The 23,200-nt window shown below is 39.6% G+C and overlaps 1 protein-coding gene across 3 annotated transcripts in view; it reads left to right on the top strand.

The window, feature by feature from the left end:
* The window catches only part of mle (dosage compensation regulator mle), a 71,718-nt gene that overhangs the window by 43,117 nt on the left and 5,401 nt on the right, over window positions 1-23,200 (top strand). For all 3 annotated transcript variants that reach the window (XM_045760583.2, XM_069308798.1, XM_045760584.2), the window contains 11 exons: window positions 2,540-2,869; window positions 4,595-4,792; window positions 6,331-6,580; window positions 10,832-10,926; window positions 11,040-11,252; window positions 14,183-14,357; window positions 15,334-15,510; window positions 18,824-19,014; window positions 19,542-19,706; window positions 21,282-21,386; window positions 21,709-21,807. In XM_045760583.2, the coding sequence (XP_045616539.1) occupies window positions 2,540-2,869; window positions 4,595-4,792; window positions 6,331-6,580; window positions 10,832-10,926; window positions 11,040-11,252; window positions 14,183-14,357; window positions 15,334-15,510; window positions 18,824-19,014; window positions 19,542-19,706; window positions 21,282-21,386; window positions 21,709-21,807 (1,998 nt within the window). The remainder of the gene's footprint in view (window positions 1-2,539; window positions 2,870-4,594; window positions 4,793-6,330; window positions 6,581-10,831; window positions 10,927-11,039; window positions 11,253-14,182; window positions 14,358-15,333; window positions 15,511-18,823; window positions 19,015-19,541; window positions 19,707-21,281; window positions 21,387-21,708; window positions 21,808-23,200) is intronic.

Below are 23,200 nucleotides of genomic sequence, written 5' to 3'. Positions count from 1 at the left end.
CTGGTTTAGGGCTTCTATCCCTCTAACTATTTTCTTAGCATCAGGGCTTAATTGAAATAGGAGTTCTCCAAAACTCATTTTCGTACTTTTAAGGTGAAGAAAAGAAGTGATTTACTATAGATTGTATTACACTTATTTGTATAATTTGCACAACGTTTCGAACCTCCATGGTTCATTCTCAAGTGAACAGATCTTACAATACTAGTTGATTTTATACCCGCATTAGGTCAGGTGATAATACAATGAAGGTGAAAACATGGGGGGATACATAAGGGATAAACATAGGGGCTGCAGAAGGCTTATTGGCCCATACGAGGCATCTCCTATCTAAACACAAAGATTAATCCAGTGTAATTGGCCTGTTATGTTGGACATTGTCTTCTGTGTTGGCATCGATATGTTCTTGTCTTGTCCTTACTCTCATGGTGGGTAGAGTAAATAGTTCCGTGATTTGGGTGTTCATGGTAGGTCGCTCTATTCTTATGTGAATTGCAATTCACATAAGAATAGAGCGACCTACCATGAACACCCAAATCACGGAACTATTTACTCTACCCACCATGAGAGTAAGGACAAGACAAGAACATATCGATGCCAACACAGAAGACAATGTCCAACATAACAGGCCAATTACACTGGATTAATCTTTGTGTTTAGATAGGAGATGCCTCGTATGGGCCAATAAGCCTTCTGCAGCCCCTATGTTTATCCCTTATGTATCCCCCCATGTTTTCACCTTCATTGTATTATCACCTGACCTAATGCGGGTATAAAATCAACTAGTATTGTAAGATCTGTTCACTTGAGAATGAACCATGGAGGTTCGAAACGTCGTGCAAATTATACAAATAAGTGTAATACAATCTATAGTAAATCACTTCTTTTCTTCACCTTAAAAGTACGAAAATGAGTTTTGGAGAACTCCTATTTCAATTAAGCCCTGATGCTAAGAAAATAGTTAGAGGGATAGAAGCCCTAAACCAGAAAATAATAAATACAGAATATGCGGTCATATTCAATGAAACATGTTTGAAAGAAAACCTGCTGCCAGTATACACCAATAATCAGTATTACTGTATATTCATTATTCATTATTCAATTGTATAAAAGTATTGTATAAAATATTAGGAAAAAATTGAAGATGGTTATAAGCTATTCTTGATGCCCTGTGTTATAGTGGATAGAGGCTTTACCCCCATGTATCTTTCCAGCAAAAATAACCCAGATTTGAGTATTTATACTTAATAAAGTATAAATTATAATACTACTGGGGACCTGGCTGTAACTTGCGTAAAGGCTTGTGTTTTGGAGAAACTTCTAGGGCAAGGCTTGAAATGAGTTACTGAAAGGGGGCTTTTAGCCTACCAACTAGTCAAAACCCATCTGCTGTACCCTCTAATATATAAGATTACTATAATTATATGATTCAGAATTTTGTTGCCAAGTGAGTGGAATATTGAATGCTAAAACCCTAAAATAGAACACTAAAATAGTATAGTATGGATTATGAGAGTTTTCAAATCCAGACGGCATACATAAACGCGATAAAGAACTAAATTGTCGAGATTATCTCAAAGCTCACCGAGTGTACTCGCTAGAAAGGAGATGAGAGAGATGTAGAATAATATACACGTGGAAAATGCTGGAGGGCCAGGTACCAAATCTACACAGTAAAATAACATTATGGAGTGAATGATATGGGAAGAAAATGCAGAATAGAATCAGTGAAGAACAGGGGGCCATAGGCACAATCAGAGAACACTGTATAAACATTAAAGGTCCATGGTTGTTCAACATCCTCCCAGTCATTATAACAAATATTTTGGGAACAACTGTAGACATCTTTAAGAGAAAACCAGATTTTCTTCAAGAAGTGCCGGTCCAGCCGGGCTGTGGTAGATATGTGGGCCTGCGGGCCGCTCCAAGCAACAACCTGTTGGACTAAGCTCACAAGTTGAGCCTGGCCTCGGGCCAGGCTTGGGGAGTAGAGGAACTCCCAGAACCCCATCAAGCAAACAGGTAACCCAATTAGGATTTAATTAGAGAGAAGGTCCTAGTTGCATAAGAGAGTGGTTAGGTAAATAAGCAAGGAGGAGAGGAGTCAAGGTTGAGGGTAGAGGAGATTGACAAAATATCTAAGTTTAGAGAATAAGTTCAGCCAGGTGAATAAAATAGGTGAAAGTAACTGATGACAATAGAAGGGAGTCGAGTACTAGAAAAGTGGGGATTTAATTTTTTATTTTTAATGGTTTTAAAATTTTGAAATTATTCTCTTCCCAGGTTTCATCTGAATTGCCTGTCATCTGTATAAGCTTAATTTTAATCACTTGTTTTTAATAAATCAGGGATTTTTTTTCTCTCCTCCCTTCCCCCCCCCCCCTCCTTCATGTGATAGGGATCTTGCTTTAAGATTTCCTCCTTTCATATACTGTACTAATCATATCCCTGGCATTGTCCCATACAGTAAGTACTGTTTGAGTATCTGCAGCTTGGTAGCTATGTAGTTTGGTAGTGTAATTGTTTTGTTTTTTTCCAACAGGTTTGTCAGTTCATCTTGGATGATTATATTCAATCAGGATCTGGAGCGTTTTGCAACATAGTAATCACACAACCTCGCCGTATATCGGCGGTATCTGTTGCTGATCGTGTTGCAAGTGAGCGAGGAGAAGATATTGGTAATAGTGTTGGCTACTCTGTGAGATTTGAGTCAGTGCTTCCAAGACCATATGGAGGAATATTGTTCTGCACTGTTGGAGTTCTATTAAGGAAGCTAGAAGCTGGACTGAGAGGGGTGTCTCATGTAATTGTTGATGAAATTCATGAGAGGGACATCAATACGGATTTCATCCTTATTGTGTTACGTGATATGGTAAGTTTTGTCAATTATATTTTAAAGAAATTCCACTATATTTACCGTTAGAAAGAAATTTGGCCCGCTTTATATCAAGACATTACATTTATGCTATCTGTATTTTGTTAATTTGTACTATAGTTCGGTATAGTTTTGTGTTTTTCCTCTACACATTTATGTCCATGGGTCATCTGGATAACACTTGCACATCTTGGCCTCAAACTGTAAGACTTGTGTACTAGTTCTGTGGTGGTGGTGCAAGGAAGGTGTTCACTATTAATGGTCTTTGAAGTCTTCTCTGGTGGCACATTTTAGATATCAATACATTGAGAGGTAGAAAGCTGTATTTTTATGAAAATACCGTATATAATACACTAAATTGGGCAGAATTAAGGTACACAAGAGTCTGTGAAAACTTAACCTTCTGTCAAGGATGAATCCTGAAACTACTGGATCAGCCAAGTTAATGTTGATTCAGTAAACAGTTAAGAAAAAATAATTGATACGAAAAGGATGAATTGATGAAAAGGATGAAAGAGTACGACATTGGTGCCAGCTCTGTTTTGAGACAATAGAAGTAAAACCTACAAAAACAAAAATACAATACGTAGTGTATGTAAACTTCTTTAGTACAGGGTCACCACACTTGGCCACTATTGATTATAAGACAAATGGAATTTCTTTAAAAAAGTAAGCAGAAAATAGTATTTTCTTTTGTAATTGTTGCCTATTGTAAGGTAATTTTGGTGATACAGCTGTATTAAAACATCTCTCATGTCATTTGTGTTAAAATATAAATATGTGCACAAGTATTGAATCTCATAAAAAAATATTTAGTAAAAAATGGGTTAAGTGACCCGAGCTAGATGCAATGGAATGACAGACAGGCCTGGATGAAGGTAAGTTCCAATTAGACCATTTAATCAGGACTTCACAGTATCAAGAAGGGTTTTGAATTTTTTTTGTTTTGTGTGTGATGAATTTGAATTCATCTCACATGGCCACTAGATATGCTCCACTCGACTGCAATTTATTTAAAATTCATGACATTATTTATTTTCATATTTGCTGTTAGTAGAAACCTTAGTGACACTTCTGGTATTTTGAGCTGACATTGTTGCAGGATGTTCAGTATTTAGAACAAAAATGAGAGGACAAAATTCACTGAAATGAATAAATCCACAAGGGCCGTGATGAGGGTTCAAACCTACATCAGGGATGATCCCAGACACGCCTTAGTCGACTGTGCCACGACATGGTAAAAGAATTGCAACCTAGAATGCTACTGCCCTCAAAAGAATTCCCCCATGCACCCGGTCTCTGTCAACCAAATGTTCTACCTCTTCGCCCTTACTGCAATACACAGAAATCACAATAGCATGATGCATCAAATGCACCCAAGCTGCAAAAGCCTTGTGAAGGCAGTAGCACTCCAGGTTGCAATCCTTTTACCATGTCGTGGTACAGTCGACTAAGGAGCGTCAATGATCATCCCGGATGTAGGTTCGAACCCTCATCACGGCCCTTGTGGATTTGTTCATTTGATGTATCACGCTATTGTGATTTGTGTGTGTATTCACAAATATTTTTGTTAGTGTTATTGAAAAAAAATCTGCTTTTATGGTTTAGGCAATATATCGGTGTTGACAAATCTCTCTTGATTAATTTCCATGGATTAAAGTAACTGTTTAAATCTAATTTATATTGATGACCTGACTACTATATATTTTTTTTTATTGGCAGGTGCGTGCTTTCCCCGATCTTCGCATTATTCTTATGTCTGCTACCATAGATATCAGTCTTTTTTCGGAATATTTTGCCAACCCTTTTTTGATTGAGGTACCAGGCCGAGCCTTTCCTGTGCAGGAGTATTTCCTGGAAGACTGCATTGAACTTACAAAATTTATGCCCTCTCCAGATACCAGAAAACGGAATAAAAAGGTTAGTAATAGTTCTTTATCCAGTATATTTGGTCCCATATAGTAAACATAACCAAACCAAACCATCGCCAGAGAAATCCTAGTAAACAACACAGAAATCATCAAATTAATAATTGAGTCGCAAAATTTAAATTAATAATTGAGTCGCAACATGGTTTTATAAATGGCCGTTCATGTTTAACAAATTTGTTATCTTTTTATTCTAGCATTGTTGAGGCAGTTGATAGTGGTAAGGATTGCGATGTTGTATACCTTGACTTTAGCAAAGCTTTTGATACAGTGCCACATGAAAGACTGATTAAAAAAATAGAGTCTCATGGTATTGGGGGTGCTATATTAAGCTGGATTAGGGCATGGCTATACCAAAGGAAACAGAGAGTTAGTATAAATGGAATCAAGTCAGAGTGGGAAAATGTTGTAAGTGGAGTGCCTCAAGGCTCTGTCCTGGGACCTCTGTTGTTTATAATATATATAAATGATTTAGATTCAGGTTTGAGTAGCAACATTTGCAAATTTGCCGATGATACGAAAATCGGTAGGGAAATTAATTCGGAGGAGGACTCACTATCACTTCAAGTTGATCTAGATAGGGTTTTGAAATGGTCAAAGGATTGGCAGATGCAGTTTAATGCTGATATATGTAAAGTTCTGAGGTTAGGTAATGATGATAGAGTTACAAGATACGAGCTAGATGGTGTTGTGATTGCGAAGTCGGATTGCGAAAGGGATCTGGGAGTTATGATTAGTAAGAATTTAAAACAAAAGGATCAATGCATAAATGTTCGTAATAAGGCAAATCGGACACTTGGATTTATTAATCGCAGCGTTAGTAACAAGACACCTGGTGTGGTTCTCAAGCTATATCTTGCTCTAGTTAGGCCCCATTTAGATTATGCAGTTCAGTTTTGGTCGCCATATTATAGAATGGATATAAATTCACTTGAACGTGTCCAGCGTAGGATGACTAAGTTAATTCCCCAAATTAGAAATCTTTCATATGAAGAAAGATTAACAAAGCTTAAGTTGCATTCACTGGAAAGGCGAAGAGTTAGGGGTGACATGATAGAGGTTTACAAGTGGATGAATGGACATAACCGGGGGGATATTAATAGGGTATTAAAAGTATCAACACAGGACAGAACACGAAACAATGGATATAAATTGGATAAGTTTAGATTTAGGAAAGACTTGGGTAAATACTGGTTCAGTAACAGGGTTGTTGATTTGTGGAACCAATTGCCGCGTAACATTGTGGAGGTGGGGTCCCTCGATTGTTTCAAGCACGGGTTGGACAAGTATATGAGTGGGATTGGGTGGTTATAGAATAGGAGCTGCCTCGTATGGGCCAATAGGCCTTCTGCAGTTACCTTTGTTCTTATGTTCTTATGTTCTTATGTCTAATATAAAGGGAAATTTGGATCTTCAAGTTCAAGCAAGTTTATTGAGACAATAAGATACATCTCAAAAGGATAGAGTGGCTTAGGTTATTTCCACTATCCACCTTTTTGGTGTCTCATTTTGTTTCTTGTATTATTTCAGGAGAAGGATGAAGAACTGCCAGGAGAAGAACCAGAGGAGAACCTGAATATTGTTAGCTCAAGTCATTATTCAGAAGGCACTAGACGGGCATTGGCTATGATGAATGAGAAAGATTTGAGCTTTGAATTGGTTGAAGCCTTGCTGAAATATATAGACACTCTTAGTACTCCTGGGGCTGTTCTGATATTTCTTCCAGGTTGGAATCTCATCTTCACTCTCATGAGACACCTAAAGCAACACCCTGTTTTTGGTGAGTTATCCTCTTCAATTAATATTATATTGTGGTGAGGAACAAAAAATTGTTCTAAAGTATCATGCACTGACAAAATTGCTTTATACATACTATATTCCAATTGTGTCTTATTAAAGTTGGGTGCCACTATTTAACTACCTTGAAACTTTGTTAGTACTTTCTTATATCTGACTAAATTGTTTCTGACTTATATTTCATGTGTGCCCTTTCTGGCTATTTTCCCCAAGGTTAAAACACTTTCGCACTATGGGCGAGCGAGCCCCACGCTATCCTAGGTGGATCCGGGCATTCCACGGGAGCGTGCAGTAATTCTGAAAAGTGTATACTCTTTTCAACTTTGTCACCTCAATTCTTGTCTTAGGTTTTTCAATTTGGTATAAATGTGTTTGCAATAGAATTCACTACAGGACTAACTGCATATAAACTTCAAAAGCCTGGCTTACCACCCGCAGCAGACAAAGTGTGAGCGAGTTACCCGGGAGCGCGCAAGAGCAATAAAATGTGTGACATCAATTTCCCTGGTATGTCTTTCATTTTGGTATCAAATTGTGGGCAATCTAAAGGCACTCATTTTGACACCACTCCCAGATTGATCAGATAAAATTTATATTTTTAACAAATATATTTATGAGTGACTCGAAACCAAGTCACCTGCGATGACCTAAGAGAAAAATGAGTGACTACGGGGGAGGCAATGGAGTGCGATAGTGTTAACCCTTAAACTGCGCAACACATCATATGACGTGTTGAGTAACTTGCTATAAATTGAGCATCGCGTCATGACGTTTTGGAGTACTACACAAGATTTAAACGGCTCGCGGATACACAGAGTTCACCTCGCCTTCATCAGGGCTCTTGTAAACAGACTGCATTTAAAAAAATAAATCATGGGCCACATTCCCGGGTGTGAGGTCCTCAGTACTGAGTTAGCCACCAAGGCTGGCGCACGTAGCATGAGCTCACAGCAGTGCTGTTCAGCTTGTGACCACACCATCGCCTAAAAATGCCATAATATATATGTACATGCTATTATTTAGCGATGATAGTATTACAGAAGACCCCTGACTGTGATAAAAATGACCAGGATTCTGATAATAGCAGGATTGTTGTGATAATTAGCACTGTAGTGGGAGGAGTAATCTTGGTGGGGAGGGAGGTAGTGTTGTCTGCTGACTCTGTGTGATCACTTTTTACTGTCTGGGCTCACTATAGCAGCTTAGTTGTTCACTATGGTGAACAAAATACTACAGTATATGCAGATATTTATATATAACATCTGTATATAGTGAATAAAAGCAAAAATTGTATGGTGGGAGGAGAATGTTGGCTAGTCAGATAAGGTGAGAGCGGGAGGGAGGGAGTGACAGCCAGTGGCGGGCTGCCACTGCCACTCAGCATACCAACGTACTGGTTCGTTATGGTGAACACAAATGTAGATACTTATATATAATGTGTATATATAGTGTAATAACAGCAAAATGAGTGTGGAGAGAAGCCATTTTGGTGAGGGAGGTGGTGACATCTGCATGATTTATCATGCTGGGTAGGGGGTGGCCACTATGCTCTTTGGGCACTATACCAGCTTAGATGAACAGTTATGGTGAACAGAACATATAGATACTTATATATAACGTCTGTATATAGTGAATAAAAGCAAAAACAGTATGGTGGAGGGGATGATGTGGCGAGAGAGGAGTCATTGAGGGAGGGAGTGGCGGTGAGAGGCTATCCCAGGGACGTGTACACTCACAGGAACCTAGCAGGGGGCGCCACCGAGAAGAACCTTGGAGAGGCAAACACCAGTGGATAATAAGGCAGAACTCCCCAAAAGGCAAAGATAAAAAGAAAAACAAAACCACACAAGAGGACAGCGAACCCCAAGGAAGAGAATTGGTTGCTATGTCGGGAAAATGAAGCTGTGCAGCACCCTGCACCCTTACCAGTGCAAACTGTCACTTACCTGCAGGTAACAAGGGAGAACAGAACACCCAAGAGCCCAACGAAGGGGGGGGGGGGGCAAAAACCGAACGGTAGAACGGACCAGCAGAGGCAGGTCCTGAGGAGCCTGTGGAAGGTGGCCCCAAGCTCCAAGGGCAGTATTTACAGGGCACCTAGGGAAGGCAGCCCTAAGCGCATGCAGCCCGAGTACCGACGAAAACTTCTGGCTCTCGCACCCTTAAAAAAACAAACGCCACACACGAAGCACAGTGCTGTAAAGACACTGGAGCCAGAGCACACGACCTCTGTCTATAGCATCAGCCTCAAGAACTGAGGTGTGGGTAGCTGGTGTGAGGGGTCTGGGGCTTCCCCTTCCCGGGGAGGGTGGAGCTGCGCAGACAGAGGCGCGGCGATGTGTGATGTCATACTAGTTTGCTCGTTTTCTGTTTGGGAGTTCTATCCACTAGTTCTGCTTTTGGTAGCAATTTTAACCTGAATAGGGGTTTGTTTTGGGGCGCTTACCTTTCTGGGTGCCTGATCCGGTCGATGGCAGACATAGAATGCTTCCAACCACACGGGGGGGGGGGGGATTTCTATAGGCCATTGCTCCCCTTTCCTCTCTGAGGGGTCCAGGTTCTGGCCGTGGTCTCCGGTAGGCCTAAGAACTCCATACACATGACTGATGCCAAAGTCTGACATTAGCATATCAGCCTGGGATAGCTCCGCGGATCCTCCGGGACTCGCCCAGAAAATGGCGTTTCATTACATTCAACGCTGGTTTCTTAGTCTTATCTAATTTCCCTTGTCATCAATACCTAACCTCTGTGGTTCTGTCTTGAAATTTAGGTCTTACTAGCCCTCAAACTGTGCATTTTATTAGGTCCTTAATTTTAAAAATTAATACAAATTAATTCCTTCTCTGTTTTGTATCGTAAAACATATATTTCAGCAGCCAGGATTTTTTTTTTGGGGTGGGGGGGGGGGCAATAGTGAGGTGAAGTGTTGAAAATGTTACATTTGGACGGACAATTAATTTTAGGTTTATTATTACAAATATCTTCCTGTTCCATAAAAAGTTCTTGAAATTTTGCTTAGCAACAATGTTTGAGTATGGGCATCAATAAATGGATGAAGCACTTGATTTGATGCCCATATTGTTAATAATGTCCAGGAAGATAGCTAAGGCTTTCAGTATTTTTCCCACTGGCAAATAATTGCCAGAGGTCTCTTAGTTTAGAATGATGCCCTCATTGATTATTTAGGCACATTGAATCTTAGAGAGATTAATTGTTAACAAACGACAGAGGCACCATGGGTCTAACGTTTGAAAATTGCAGGGGTATTTTAAGGGTAAGTTTGTCACAGATCTTATTGCTGCCTTCCACAAAAAGATTACCTCATTTCCTCTGCCCAATCAATTATTAACAAAATTATTATTAAATTAGTGGATAACTATTGATCCTAATTTTGGGTTTATTGATCCTTATTGATTTTCAAAACTGAAAAACAGGCTCATTTTTCAAATGGAGGGAGGTAGGGAAGTATCGGGAGAAAGTACTAAGACTTTACGACTATAGCACTGGGAAGGGATCAGGATAAGGATTTGGGATGGGATGGGAGGGGCAAGGAATGGTGCCCCACCACTTGGATGGTCAGGAATTGAATGCAGACCTGCATGAAGCGAAACCGTCGCTCTACCTTCCGCCATATTTATATTCATAGCTTATGAATATTTATTATTATTTTATAAGATATGCCTGCCAATGGGAGTGTGAATACTTCCGTTGATCAGCTGTGATCAAACCATTTCTAGTTCTTGTAGTCTTTTTTTTTTAAATTGGACTATTTCTTCTTTTCTTTAGATTCTTTCTTTTAACTTATCCTATACTGTACTGTAATTTGACTGATTTATGTTTTTGTTGCACTTTTGATTCTTTTTTTTTTACTGTATATCTAATTTATCTGGTATCGCCTCTCCTCACTTACTATCATCTCTTAGTCTTCTTATTCTCATCAGATCCTCCTAAGAGCAGCATTCTCCCTGCTTGATTCTTTTGTTTTATCTAATCTGTGTTCATTTTCTAATCCCTATTGCCAGTGCTTGATATCCTTTCCCCATTTTTTAAGGTGCAGTTCCCCCTCACTCTCTCAATTTTTCCCCCTTCCTCTTATTTTTTTGTCCCCTCAGTGGTAAGAGAGAGGCCCAACAAAGCCATCATCATCCTTGCCTCAATCAGTATTGCTTGGTATGTTTCTGTTGATGTCCATATAATAATTAATTTAATTATTTTTATAATTTCTTTTTCCCAGGGGGACACCAATACTGTGTGTTACCTCTGCACTCTCAACTTCCACGGGAGGACCAGCGCAGGGTGTTTGACCCTGTTCCCGATAATGTTCGAAAGGTAATTTAATTTATTTTGCTTGGAATAATTTTGTTCTTAGCTTCAGTGTGTGTCATTTGATTAAACTGTTTATGATATGTTTCTTGGAGTAATATCTGCTAATTATTCCCCAGATTATCCTGGCTACAAACATTGCCGAGTCCTCAATCACCATTAATGATGTTGTGTTTGTGATAGACTCGTGCAAAGCAAAAATGAAACTCTTCACATCACATAACAACATGACCAACTATGCAACTGTATGGGCTTCACGTACCAACATGGAACAGCGCAAAGGTCGTGCTGGTAGAGTCAGGGCAGGAATTTGTTTCCACATGTGCACTCAGGTATTATTAATTAATAAACATTTTTTTATTTTCATTCATTTGCATGTCAGAAAATAAAAGGACTTTCAGTATATTAAGTTTGGGTTGTGGTATTTGAATAAATCATTTGTAATAGCTTTTTGTTATTATCTATGACTTGCCTATATAAAGATACCATAACAAAAGTGTGTAGTTGTAATATCCAATGTGACTTGGTTAAAACCAAATGTTGGTCATCTTGAGGTTATCTTGAGATGATTTCGGAGTTTAGTGCCCCCGCGGCCCGGTCCTCGACCAGGCCTCCACCCCCGAGGAAGCAGCCTATAGCAGCTGTCATTCCCAGGTACCTATTTACTGCTAGATAACAGGGGCATCAGGGTGAAAGAAACGTTTTGCCCATTTGTCTCTGCCTCCACCTGGAACCTCAGGATTACGAATCCGAAGCGCTGTCCACCCAACTGTCAGGCGCCACGTGTCAGTGACCATTGCTTTGGCATAGTTCAAAAGTTTGTCCATCTTGATCCAGTGGTCTGGCATGTAATTATTTGGCACAATATTTGCCATGCCTTTGGCAATGCAAAGGTGAGATAATTTCTCATTTGCTTGTAAGGAGATCAAATCAGATGATATATTAGTAGTCAAAACTCAGCTCCCAAGCAATTTGGATAGAATTAACAAAATAATAATTGCCTAACATTAGAAGTTATTTATAAGACTTCCAAACAAAAATAGAAAGTAAGGCATCTATATGGGCAGATGTATTGGGAGTGTCTAGGCAAAGGGGCACTAGTGAATAATGTCGAAATGAAGAGCATGTTAGGAACCAGTAATCATTAGAAAATACATGCAAAATTACTGGTGAGAAAATACCAGGTTTAAAAAAGCAAGTTTAATCCCTAAGCTGGAGTGATATCACCATAAAAAGTGACAAGAACATGGCCTGACTGAAGTTCAGCAGTGCTAACAAATTGTCTGAATGCTGTCATGTCCCATTTTGAAACATCGGTCCTCAATATACAAATAAATATAAATGGTGTGAAACAATAAAATAAAATGCTGCCAAAAATAACAAAAATCTTGCTCAACAAAGAATAAAGAAAGCAAAAACTATCAGAATACGTTACGCTGTTTTTTATGGCAAATAACATAAAAGCCAATTTGTCTGCAAGTGTAATTATTAATACATGCATAAATGAAAATGCTAAAACAACCCCAGAGAGATTTTACAGTTCTTTTTACACCCAATCGAGTGATGCTATGGAAGAAGATGGGGGAAAATTTTGTCAAACAAAATGCTGAGTGACATTCAATCTAGTAAGATCAAGCCCAAGTGCAGTGTAAAGCTTTGTTTCTCAGGGCACAGTCCTTGCATTGCTGCTATTTCTCATTTTTATCCGATATAGACAAAAATACTAGTCACAGCTTCGTGTCATTCTTTGCAGATACAAAAATTCAGTGTGAAAATTGCCACCGTAGAAGACACTGAAAACTACAGGCAAACAAATAAAGATTTGTTCATAAATAAAGTATTCGATTAGGCAACTGAAAATAACATGATGTTTAACGGTGATAAGTTCCAGGTACTGAAGTATGGTGGAAACGAGAAACTTGAATGAAACACAGGGTACAGGACACAATCAGACCTACTTGTTGAAGGAAAGTAACATGTAAAAGATCTGGGAATTATGATGTCTAAAGACCTGACATTTAGTGAACATATCCAAGCATATATAGCGGCGGCCAGGAAAATGATAGGATGGATTATGAGAACGTTCAAATCGAGGGATCCCACAGCAATGCTAACTGTTTAAATCACTGGTGCGTTCCCGTCTTGAGTATTGCTCGGTACTCACTTCCTTCTTTCAGAGCAGGAGAGAGCTCTGAATATACATATATCACACATAGAAATGAATAAACATCTAAATTATTGGGATTGTCTCAAAGTTCTTAAAATGTACTCTTTGGAAAGGAGAGGAGAAAAGTGCCGGCTGCCAAATTTGCACAGTAGAACAGCAATATATTGGAGCAAAAGATACGGAAGGAATTGCTGAATAGAACCGTTGAGGAGTAGAGGTGCTATAGGCACAATCAGAGAAAGCTGCCGGAACACCAGGGGTCCACAGCTGTTCAACACCCTTCTAGCAAGCATTAGAAACATTGCTGGAATGAAGGTGGAGGTATTCAAGAGACACTTGGACAGGTTCTTGGAAGAAATGCCAGACCACCAGGCTGTAGTGGATATGTGAGCCTGCGGGTCGCTTCAAGCGACCCCCTGTTGGACCAAGTTATAAGTCCAAATGTTACGGCACAAGTTGAGCCCCAAGCCAGGCTCAGCGAGTAGAAAAACTTCCGAAACCCTCTCCAGGGAACCTAGTTTGAGGAAGCAGATAAGGCAAAAATTGTAAAAGATGTCCATGTGGGTGGTAATGGATGAATGAAGAAATTATCCAATGAATTTGAGACTAAAAGTGAAGAACAGCCCATGATGGTGGTCAGGGCTTATTATTGTGGATGGTGAAGCTTATGTAAGTTGTGGTAAGCAAATGAGTCTAATTGCATCAGTGTATTAAGTGGAAGTAAATGTTTATTTAATACCAGTTCATAATCAATATTTTTAGTTGTGAAATGGTATGGTGCCTTTATGGATGGTTTGTTTATTAGTGGTGGTGGTTTTCCATGATGCTATGTAGTATGTAATGGGTGCAGTTTTAAAATGATCAGCCTTGTTGGCTTATTCTGTTCCTTTGTTATTCTCTGGTACAATGTTATCCTGGCCCATAAATTTTTGTTTTTTAATAATTTTATTATAACTGAAGAGATTTTTTTCGACACTAATAAAAGTCTTGTCTGAACTACTCTCAAATATAAATGTGTGTATGTAAGTGCCTTTCAGTCAGTGTAATTTGGGAAAGGTATAGTCTTACTGTTCTCAATAAAAAAAATCATTTCAGGCTAGATTTGAAAGACTAGATGAACACATGACACCTGAAATGTTCCGCACACCATTGCATGAAGTGGGACTCTCAATTAAACTTTTGCGTCTTGGATCCATTGGAGAATTTCTTTCAAAAGCAATTCAAGCCCCACCTATTGATGCTGTTATTGAAGCAGAAGTCACATTGAGAGGTAAGGTAGAAAATTATCTTGGCACTATATTTACAGTAATTATCTACCATTAAATCTATATAAATGTGTGTGTGTGTCTGAAGATAGAGACCAAAACTTGTGATCAAGCTCGTGCAATTTTTCCACGGTAATTTGTGATTGTATAGTGACAGGGTTGGGGTTGACCTTCCCTGCCCCACTTTAGGAAAGATTGGCTCCTATTTTGGCAACCAATGACTCATATGAAGTCTCAGATGGTGTTTTGTTTACATAGTTTTTCAAGGGTTTTTCAGTTGTTCACACCATATAATTCGTGTTATAATGTTGAATAGAAGTAACATTTTGACACAATAACAGCTACATTGTGTGTGTGCTGGGTTATGTATATTAAGGGGTGGAGAATGAGAGAGGGGGGGGAGAGCGAGTGAGTTTGTGATATCTCCTGACTTCTAGAAAATGTGCTGAACTGTTGGACCAAATGGGCAACAATGGTATTCAGACAGTAACAAAACACAAATTGTCATGTGATGATAAGTTCATTAACATAAGCGATCAACACACAACTGATTATACTTTAGGGTTAAACAAATGGATGGTGGTGATAATACAATTTATTCATCAGTTTGAGTGAATTTGAAATAGTGAGAAGTGTCATCAACACACTAGACATGGCTGTGTAGAAGCAGTGTGTCAGTATAGTGAATGCATTTGCAGGTATTGTATATGAAAATTCATAATAAACACTATACACAGTTTTGTGAAGCAGATTGGTACAAGAGTTCAGTGATACAGCAGCTGTTTAATGCTGTAAAGTGGGAATCATTACACTATACAAATCCTTATTCATTATTATTGAATTAAAAAAAAATTTCACTGTTCTCATTTCTGTTTCACTTTCATGTGAAAGTGGGATGTATAATATCGTGTGTGTATGTACACTACCAATAATTTATAACAAATCTTGAAAGCCATTACAATTATAAATGAATTGTTTCAGAGATGAAGTGTTTGGACAGTAACGATGAACTTACACCTCTGGGCCGTATCTTAGCAAGGCTACCCATTGAGCCTCGCTTGGGGAAGATGGTGATTCTTGGTTGCATCTTCTTTTGTGGGGATGCCATGTGTACCATTGCAGCTCACAATTCTACTTCTCCCGAAATTTTTATCATCCGTAAGTGTGATCACTTAGGTTATTGTTGCTATTTTGAAGTTTGAGCTATACAGGTATGTATCAACAGTCTGTTTGATCAGGTAGTTACTGAAGATGTTTTGCCTCATATTGGGTTACAGCAGAAAAAATTCCTGTAACAGTCCAATGGTAATCACTTTACCCGTAGGCTGTGATTCACATCCTACCAACAGGGTTCTGGGAGACAGTGTGACCATGTAATGATAAATTATCTGGTCTGAACTTTAGCAAAACGCACATTCGGTAATTATTTGATGTTAATTAATTGTGATAAAAGGGTCTCCTTGTATGAGCTTTTGGAAATAATGGACCATAGAGAGAACAAGAGTGCAACAACATGTCAGGGTAAAAGCTGGGAAACTCCAGTGAGTTAAAAGTAAAGGAAGTGCTTGGTAAGAGTCCTGGACAGGCCAAAACATTGACACTTTCCTTATTTTCATGTGTTTGTTGGGTTATGTATTTTAACACTTTCGCGCTCTCCGCAAAAAAAAAAAAAAAAAAAAAAAAAAAAAAAAACGCCTCCATGTGCACGCGGTGTTTCGGGAGATCGAGCAGCAACGCTGAAAAGTGTATACTCTCTTCACTGTCCTGACCTTAATTTTCAATGTATGTATTTCATTTTTGAAGCAATGTGTTTGCAATAGAATGTTCTAGAAGAATATACATATAAGATCACCAAAGCATGAGTTAGACCAGCACAAAATGAAGAACTACGTTGATCACTAGCCGTGAGTATCAAACAGCGACGAAATGTTTCTACTCTTTTTCAGGGTTGTCAACTCCACACTTGTCCTATAGTGTTAAATTTGGTATCACTGAGATCACAATAAAATTCCCTACGCGGACATATGCATATAAATGTAGAATCATGATCGCGGCCCACCCGCAAGAGTGGGAAGTGGCTGAAGTGTTACCCGTTATGGCACATCGGCGAAACCCCTATTGAAAAGTGTATATTCTTTTCACTGTCCTGACCTTAATTTTCGATGTACGTATTTAATTTTTGTACCAATGTGTTCGCAGTAGAATGGTCTAGAAGAACATATATATAAAATGTCACACAAGGATGTGTTAGACCGGCACCAAATAAACAACCTACGTCTATTACACTCGTTGTGTCAACAATACAATGCCGTTCTCCCAAATAGGCTATGTGGCTATTAGAGAAAACGGAAATTTCATGGCAAACACGTTTATACTATCCCCAAGTCGATTGGATAAGAATTGGACTTAATAGAAATATTTGTTCAAAAGACGGGTAAACATGACGTGTGCATGTAATCAATAGAAAAATATTCGTCGGTCAAACCCGACCGAGGAGCGCAAAAGTGTTTTAAAATACTTTATTATAAGTTATTGTGATAGCTTAATCATAGACATGATTTCAGTTGACATTTTTGTTTGATGTTAATTTTTGACCATTTTGGAAAATTTTTGACACATAATTCAGTATTTTTTCTGGGAGGAGCTCCTATGGCTCATTGGAGCTATCCAGGCTGATATGCTAATATCAGACTTTGGCATCAGTCATGTGTATGAAGTTCTTTTGGCCTACCGGGGACCACGGCCAGAACCTGGGCCCCTCAGAGAGGCAAGGGGAGCAATGGCCTATAGAAGCCCCAGTGTGGTTGGAAGCATTCTGTCTGCCATCGACCGGGTCAGGCACCCAGAAAGGTAAGCATCCCAAAACAAACCCCTATTCTGGTGAAAATATTGCTACCAAAAGCCGAACAAGTGGATAGAACTCCCCAAACAAGTTTGCACAAGCAAACTAGTGTGACGTCATCTATTGCCGCGCCACCGTCTGCAACTCCCCCCTCCATGGGAGGGGGAAGGGGGAGCCCCAGATGCACCGCGCCGGCAATCCACACCCCAGTTCTTCAGACTGCTGCTTTCCGAAGGGGTCCCTGGGTTGTTGATGCTTTGTTGGTTAGGGGGGGTGCATCATGTTTTGTGTCCAGTTGCGGCTCTCCGCCGTTATTTGCGCGCCACGGCTTCTGTGTCCGTGGATGCGTTTTGGGTTGATCCAGTTTCCCTTCTTCAGTGTTTGCGGGTGCGGGCCTCCCAGGTTGTCCGCAGGGTTATTAAGGCTAGGCAGCCTGCGGTCTATCCCCGTGCCCATGACGTTTGCAAGTTCGCGGCTCTTGCCGCCGTCTTTGGCAATATGTCTTGGGCTGACATTCGGGCACAGGGATTTTGGCTGTCGAACAGGGTCCTGGCTGCTCGTTACCCTGTTAACGTCCCTGGGCCCAGTCGGGCCTGTGTCGCTTTGGGTCGGCGGATGCAGCCAGTTGTCTTGACTTTGGGTTAAGGAGTGAGCAGCAATCCCCTCCTGGGGTAAGTCCCTCTTTTTTCCTCTGTGGGTATTTAGCTCCAAGGAGCCATAGGGGCTCACCCCAGTAAACCAGCGTTGAATGTAATGAAACGCCATTTTCTGGGCGAGACCTGGAGGCTCCCTGGCATCCCTCCCTCCCACCGGTCGGCGGTTTTTTGCATGTTTTGACATCCAGCCTCAGAACTGGGGTGTGGATCGCTGGTACGGTCTGTCTTGGGCTCCCCCTTCCCCCTTCCGGGGAGGGGGGAGCTGCGCAGACGGTGGCATGCCAACAGGTGACGTCACACTAGTTTGCTCCTGTTTGTTTGGGGAGTTCTATCCACTTGTTCGGCTTTTGGTAGCAATATTTTCACTAGAATAGGGGTTTGTTTTGGGATGCTTACCACTCTGGGTGCCTGACCCGGTCAATGGCAAACATAGAATGCTTCCAATTACCCGGGGGCTTCTATAGGTCATTGCTTCCCTTGCCTCTCTGAGGGGGCCAGGTTCCCAGTAGGCCCAAAGAACTCCATACACATGACTGATGCCAAAGTCTGACATTAGCATATCAGCCTGGATAGCTCCGGGGAGCCCCCGGGTCTTACCCACAAAATGGCGTTTCATTACATTCAACAGTTTTTTTCTCTTCCTATTTATGCTACGATGCTCAGACTTGAGCCAGTTGAACCAAATTTTAAATACAACTAGTCAAAAAAGTTTTATTGAAATCGAACCAGTTTTCATTATCGCATTTTCGGCAATATGCCCCTTTAAGGGTACCACATGCCAGCGCAATGCTTGTTTTGGTTATTTCAGTATCCTGAATTGAAAGAAGCTAAAGGTCAGCATTACTATTGACTGAATCACTAAAATACAATATTTTTAGGAATTGTTTACTTAGGAATAATGGAAGGTAAATTAGATTATATACATTACTGTAGTTGGAATATCTATTAATTTTTAATTATTGGTTTATTATAGCTCCCGAATACCGTCGACTTAGCCCATTCCAGCGAGCTTTTGCTGGTAACAGATACAGTGACCATATAGCAGCTTTAAATGCATTTTACTCGTGGGAAGAAGCCAGATCTGGAGGAGAAGATGCAGAAATTAGGTTTTGTGACTACAAAGGACTTTCTATGCCAACGCTTAGAGTTACATGGGAAGCAAAGGTCAGTTAATATTTATGCTTTCATATATATTTACTTTAGATCATTTTATCCTGCAATTGTGTGTTTGAATAGTCATTCAAGACAGTGGCAGTGAAGACACATTTACATGAATTCATGGGCATGTTCCATAATGCATTTGTATTTTCTCTTATGCTCTAAATGTCTTATATGTTACTTTGAGGAACACACCAACTTAGAAATGGTTACATTTAACATTAGATATTTTAGTTTTTTCTGGCATATTGTCCATAACCTGCAGATATTTTAGTTCTTTCAGGCATATTGTCCATAACCTGCTTACTTTGCATATAATAGTTACTGCATATTCCTCAACATGTGCAGCTTTCTGTATTTCAGTTTTTTGTTTTATCAGCTTCTTATATACTGTATTGGACTCCTACACTGTCAAATCCAGTCATGCTCACATTAAAAGTTTTTTTTAAATCTAACATAACACAAGTATGCAATGATATAGTGTTCCCATTACATATTGCTTGAAGGTAAATGTAATTTGTTTTCCAAATCAGAATCAGCTGAAGGAGTTGCTTGTGAATACTGCTGGATTCCCAGAAGAATGTCTTTTACCTCAAACATTCAACTTTTATGGCCCAGATCCTAAGCTGGACATGGTGGTGGGCCTCCTAGCTTTGGGACACTATCCCAATGTTTGTGCTCACAAAGAGAAGCGCAAGGTAAGCAATATTTTTTCAATGGAAGTTGTCAAAATTAAAAAAAAAAATTATATAATAGCAGAGCCTTTTGGCTTATAATATACAATTTTTAATTATTTACAACCAGTTTTCTTTCTCATTCAAGATCCATAGTTAACACTTTCACCCGGGCATGACGCAGCATTGCGTCATCCACTTTACATAATCGCCAAAAATCAGGTTTTTATCCAATTTTTTGGGGACTGGTTTTAAAATGCGTGCCGATGTCTTCCCATTTTCCTTGTTGCACCTCGTGGCCCACAGGCGGCTCGGCACACGCTGTCGGCCCATTGTTTTCGCTCCACTGTTGTGACCAATGTCACCTCCCCTCGCATCTCAAACGTGTGAACATTTCGGCTATTTTCCGTGGCTATATTTCTTACTGCGGCTTTAGAAACTATACGATTACTCCACGATGGATAGTGATCATGAACAAGGCCCTTCCAGAAAGAAAATTGCGAAAGAAAGGCTTAAAAAGGGTGGGAATTGGGAGTGTAGCTGGAAGGAGTCTGAGCGCTCACTCGCGGCTAACGCGTGGCCCGTCTTCAACTTGTCGGCGGTTGGAGCGTGACCAGGTTTTTTATTTTATATGCAAATGTTCCTCTAGAGAATTCTATTGCGAACCCATTGAGACCAAAATGAAAGACCTAGGACAAAAATTGAGGTGACCAGAGTGAAAATAGTGAAAACATTTTATCGCGTTTGCGTGCTCCTGGGTAACTCGTTCGCACTTTCTCTGTTTGCTGTGGGTAATTAGCCGGGCTTTTGGAGCTTATATGCATTTAGTGCTGTAAAGAATTCTATTCCGAACACAATGATACCAAATTTAATCTCGTAGGACGAGAATTAAGGTGACAAGGTTGAAGAGAGTATACACTTTTCAGAATTTACGCGCGCTCCCGTGACACCCTGGGACCCAAATCGCACAGTTGAGGGGGTGGCGCGCGGGGTACGCCAAAGTGTTAAAATGCCCTTTTTTTTTTAATGTTAATTTGCTGTATGTGCACATTATCTGAAGAATACCTCCATGTACTGGCTCAAAATGTTTTTCTAAGAAAGTTATAATTGTTTCCTGGAGTTGATTTTTGCTTAAATTGGGAGTTTCTATGAGTCTGAGCTACATTGGCTACACGTACAGACAAGGATAGAGTTTATATGGCGTTTTGAAATTTAAGGCTATTTACATGAACTGAAGCTTGTGCTTTAGAGTGAGAGTGTGCTGAAAGCCTATATTAATATAGTTCCTAGATTGTTTATCCATAGCCCATGTTAAGACTCAAAAGTCTATTTAGAGGATCCAAGCAGAAGGCACATTTCTTCTCTGAATTCTTTAGAGAATAAAATATTCATGCAAGATTGGCAAACATAAGGAAAGCAGATACAGATGGTGGGGGGCGGTGGTAGTAGGAGTGGGTGTCACAAAGTCACGCACATGACAAAGACCTGGGCACTGCTGGGGACCGCTTCTAGTTTTTGTATGGGAATATTTGTGTATGCGCATGAGTGAGTTTTAATATTCTCATTAGAACAGTTTATAATGTTTCCTTCTATTGGCAGGTATTAACCACAGAATCTAAAGCGGCTCTTATTCACAAATCATCTGTCAACTGCAGTAATCAAGAATTGATCTTCCCTTCTCCGTACTTTGTATTTGGAGAAAAGGTTTGTGTAATAATAAAATATTTTTACTTGCATATCAAAGACAGGATTCGTTCAACTTAATTGACACAGTCACAGATATGAACAGTAGATGTGATGGCAGTTTGTAAGCAAAACTGGCCGAGTGGTAGAAATTTGATTGCATGAAATTATAGGTGTAAAATTTATTAAATTTTATTATAACGTTGCTTATATTTTGGTCTATTATTCATGTTGAATTCTACTCATTTGTACTGTTAACTCAACTATATAAATGAAGACATTGGAAAATAGTATACTCTAGTGTCTTAATATAAATGTTGGTAACAAGACATTTCCATTATAGATTCGCACTCGGGCCGTATCGTGCAAACAAATGACAATGGTGACACCCATTCACTTGATGTTGTTTGGGTCTAGACGTGTAGAAGCTGTGGAGGGTGTTGTAAGTATACGCCACTTCTTGCTTGTGTCGTACACTGCATATTTAATACAAATATTTTTATTATATTCTGAATTAGTTATGTTCTACAGATTTTAATGGCTAATATGGCATGTCTAACCAAATTAATTTTTCAGTAGAAATACTTATGACTTGGCAACAAGTATTTTCTGCATTTTTTGAGTTTGTCTAACATGTGGGTAGCAGTTTTGCTTGTTTGCTGCTTTCCAAGTAAACAAAGAAGATAGCATCGGTCTGTTGTGCTGCCGGCCTCAAATATTTCTCGGCATTGTTTACCATCATATGAATTGGTTAGATGAGAATATTTTTCTGTAAAAATAAAGTGGTTTCCCTGTATCATGGTATCATGTAGAGTTGGGCACCGATTGAGATTTTTTACTATTGCCAGGTGCTAGGAGAGCCAGGGACATTGGATGTTAAGTTATAGATTTTATTCTTTAAAAAGTGATTTTATTATCTAAAATATTTTCTTAGAGGAATACAATTTTGTCTAGATTTTCTTACATGCATTTCGCATTATCATACAATTAATACCATATTAAAATGTGTAGTTGTACATTTACATCTACATTTCTCATAACAAATATTTGAAATTTTAATTCCTGGAAGGGTAAATAAGCTTCTGAAATATTATCCTTAAAGGAGTTAGTTTTGAAAGGACAGTCTTAGTTAATTTATTTTTTAGTCTCTCCAGCATTGGTGGACATTAACCCTTAAACTGCACAAAGCATCGTATGATGCTTTGAGTAACTGTTGACAAATTGCGCTCGGCATCATATGATGTTTGGGAGTACCACGCAAGATTTAAAAGTCCCGCGGCTACACGAGGTTCACATCAGCTTCCTCAGGGCTCTTGTAAACAGACGCCATTTTTAAATAAAAATCGTGGGCAGCATTCCTGGGTGTGAAAGCCTCGGTGCTGAGTGAGCCACTAAGGCTGGCGCACGCAGCATGAGCTCACAGCACTGCTGCTCAGCTTGTGACCACAGCATCGACTAAAAATGTCAAAATCTATGTAACTGGTATTATTTAGGGATGATAGTATTACAGAAGATCCCTGATTGTGATAAAAATGTAAAGGATTCTGATAATAGCAGGATTGTTGTGATAATTTGTGCTGTGCATAGTATTGTGGGAGGAGTAAATATGCCAGCTTGATGCACCAAACTCTCACGAGTCAAGAGGGAGAACGGCCTATTGACATAGCTCGAGTGCATGGGGGAGTTGTATAAAACCCTGGTTTGCCTCTCTGAGAGGCTGCAGGATCCAGTAAGTTCAGTAGAACTTCGGCTTCAACTCTTTTGACCATGTCGTAGCTCAGTCGATTAAGGCAGCGTCTGGGATGCTCCTGGACTCGGGTTCGAATCCTTGTCAT

The sequence above is a fragment of the Procambarus clarkii genome, chromosome 63 (assembly GCF_040958095.1).
Source record: "Procambarus clarkii isolate CNS0578487 chromosome 63, FALCON_Pclarkii_2.0, whole genome shotgun sequence".
NCBI lineage: Eukaryota > Metazoa > Arthropoda > Malacostraca > Decapoda > Cambaridae > Procambarus > Procambarus clarkii.
Note: the sequence above shows the minus strand (reverse complement) of the source record. Positions and strands in the feature narration are given on the sequence as shown.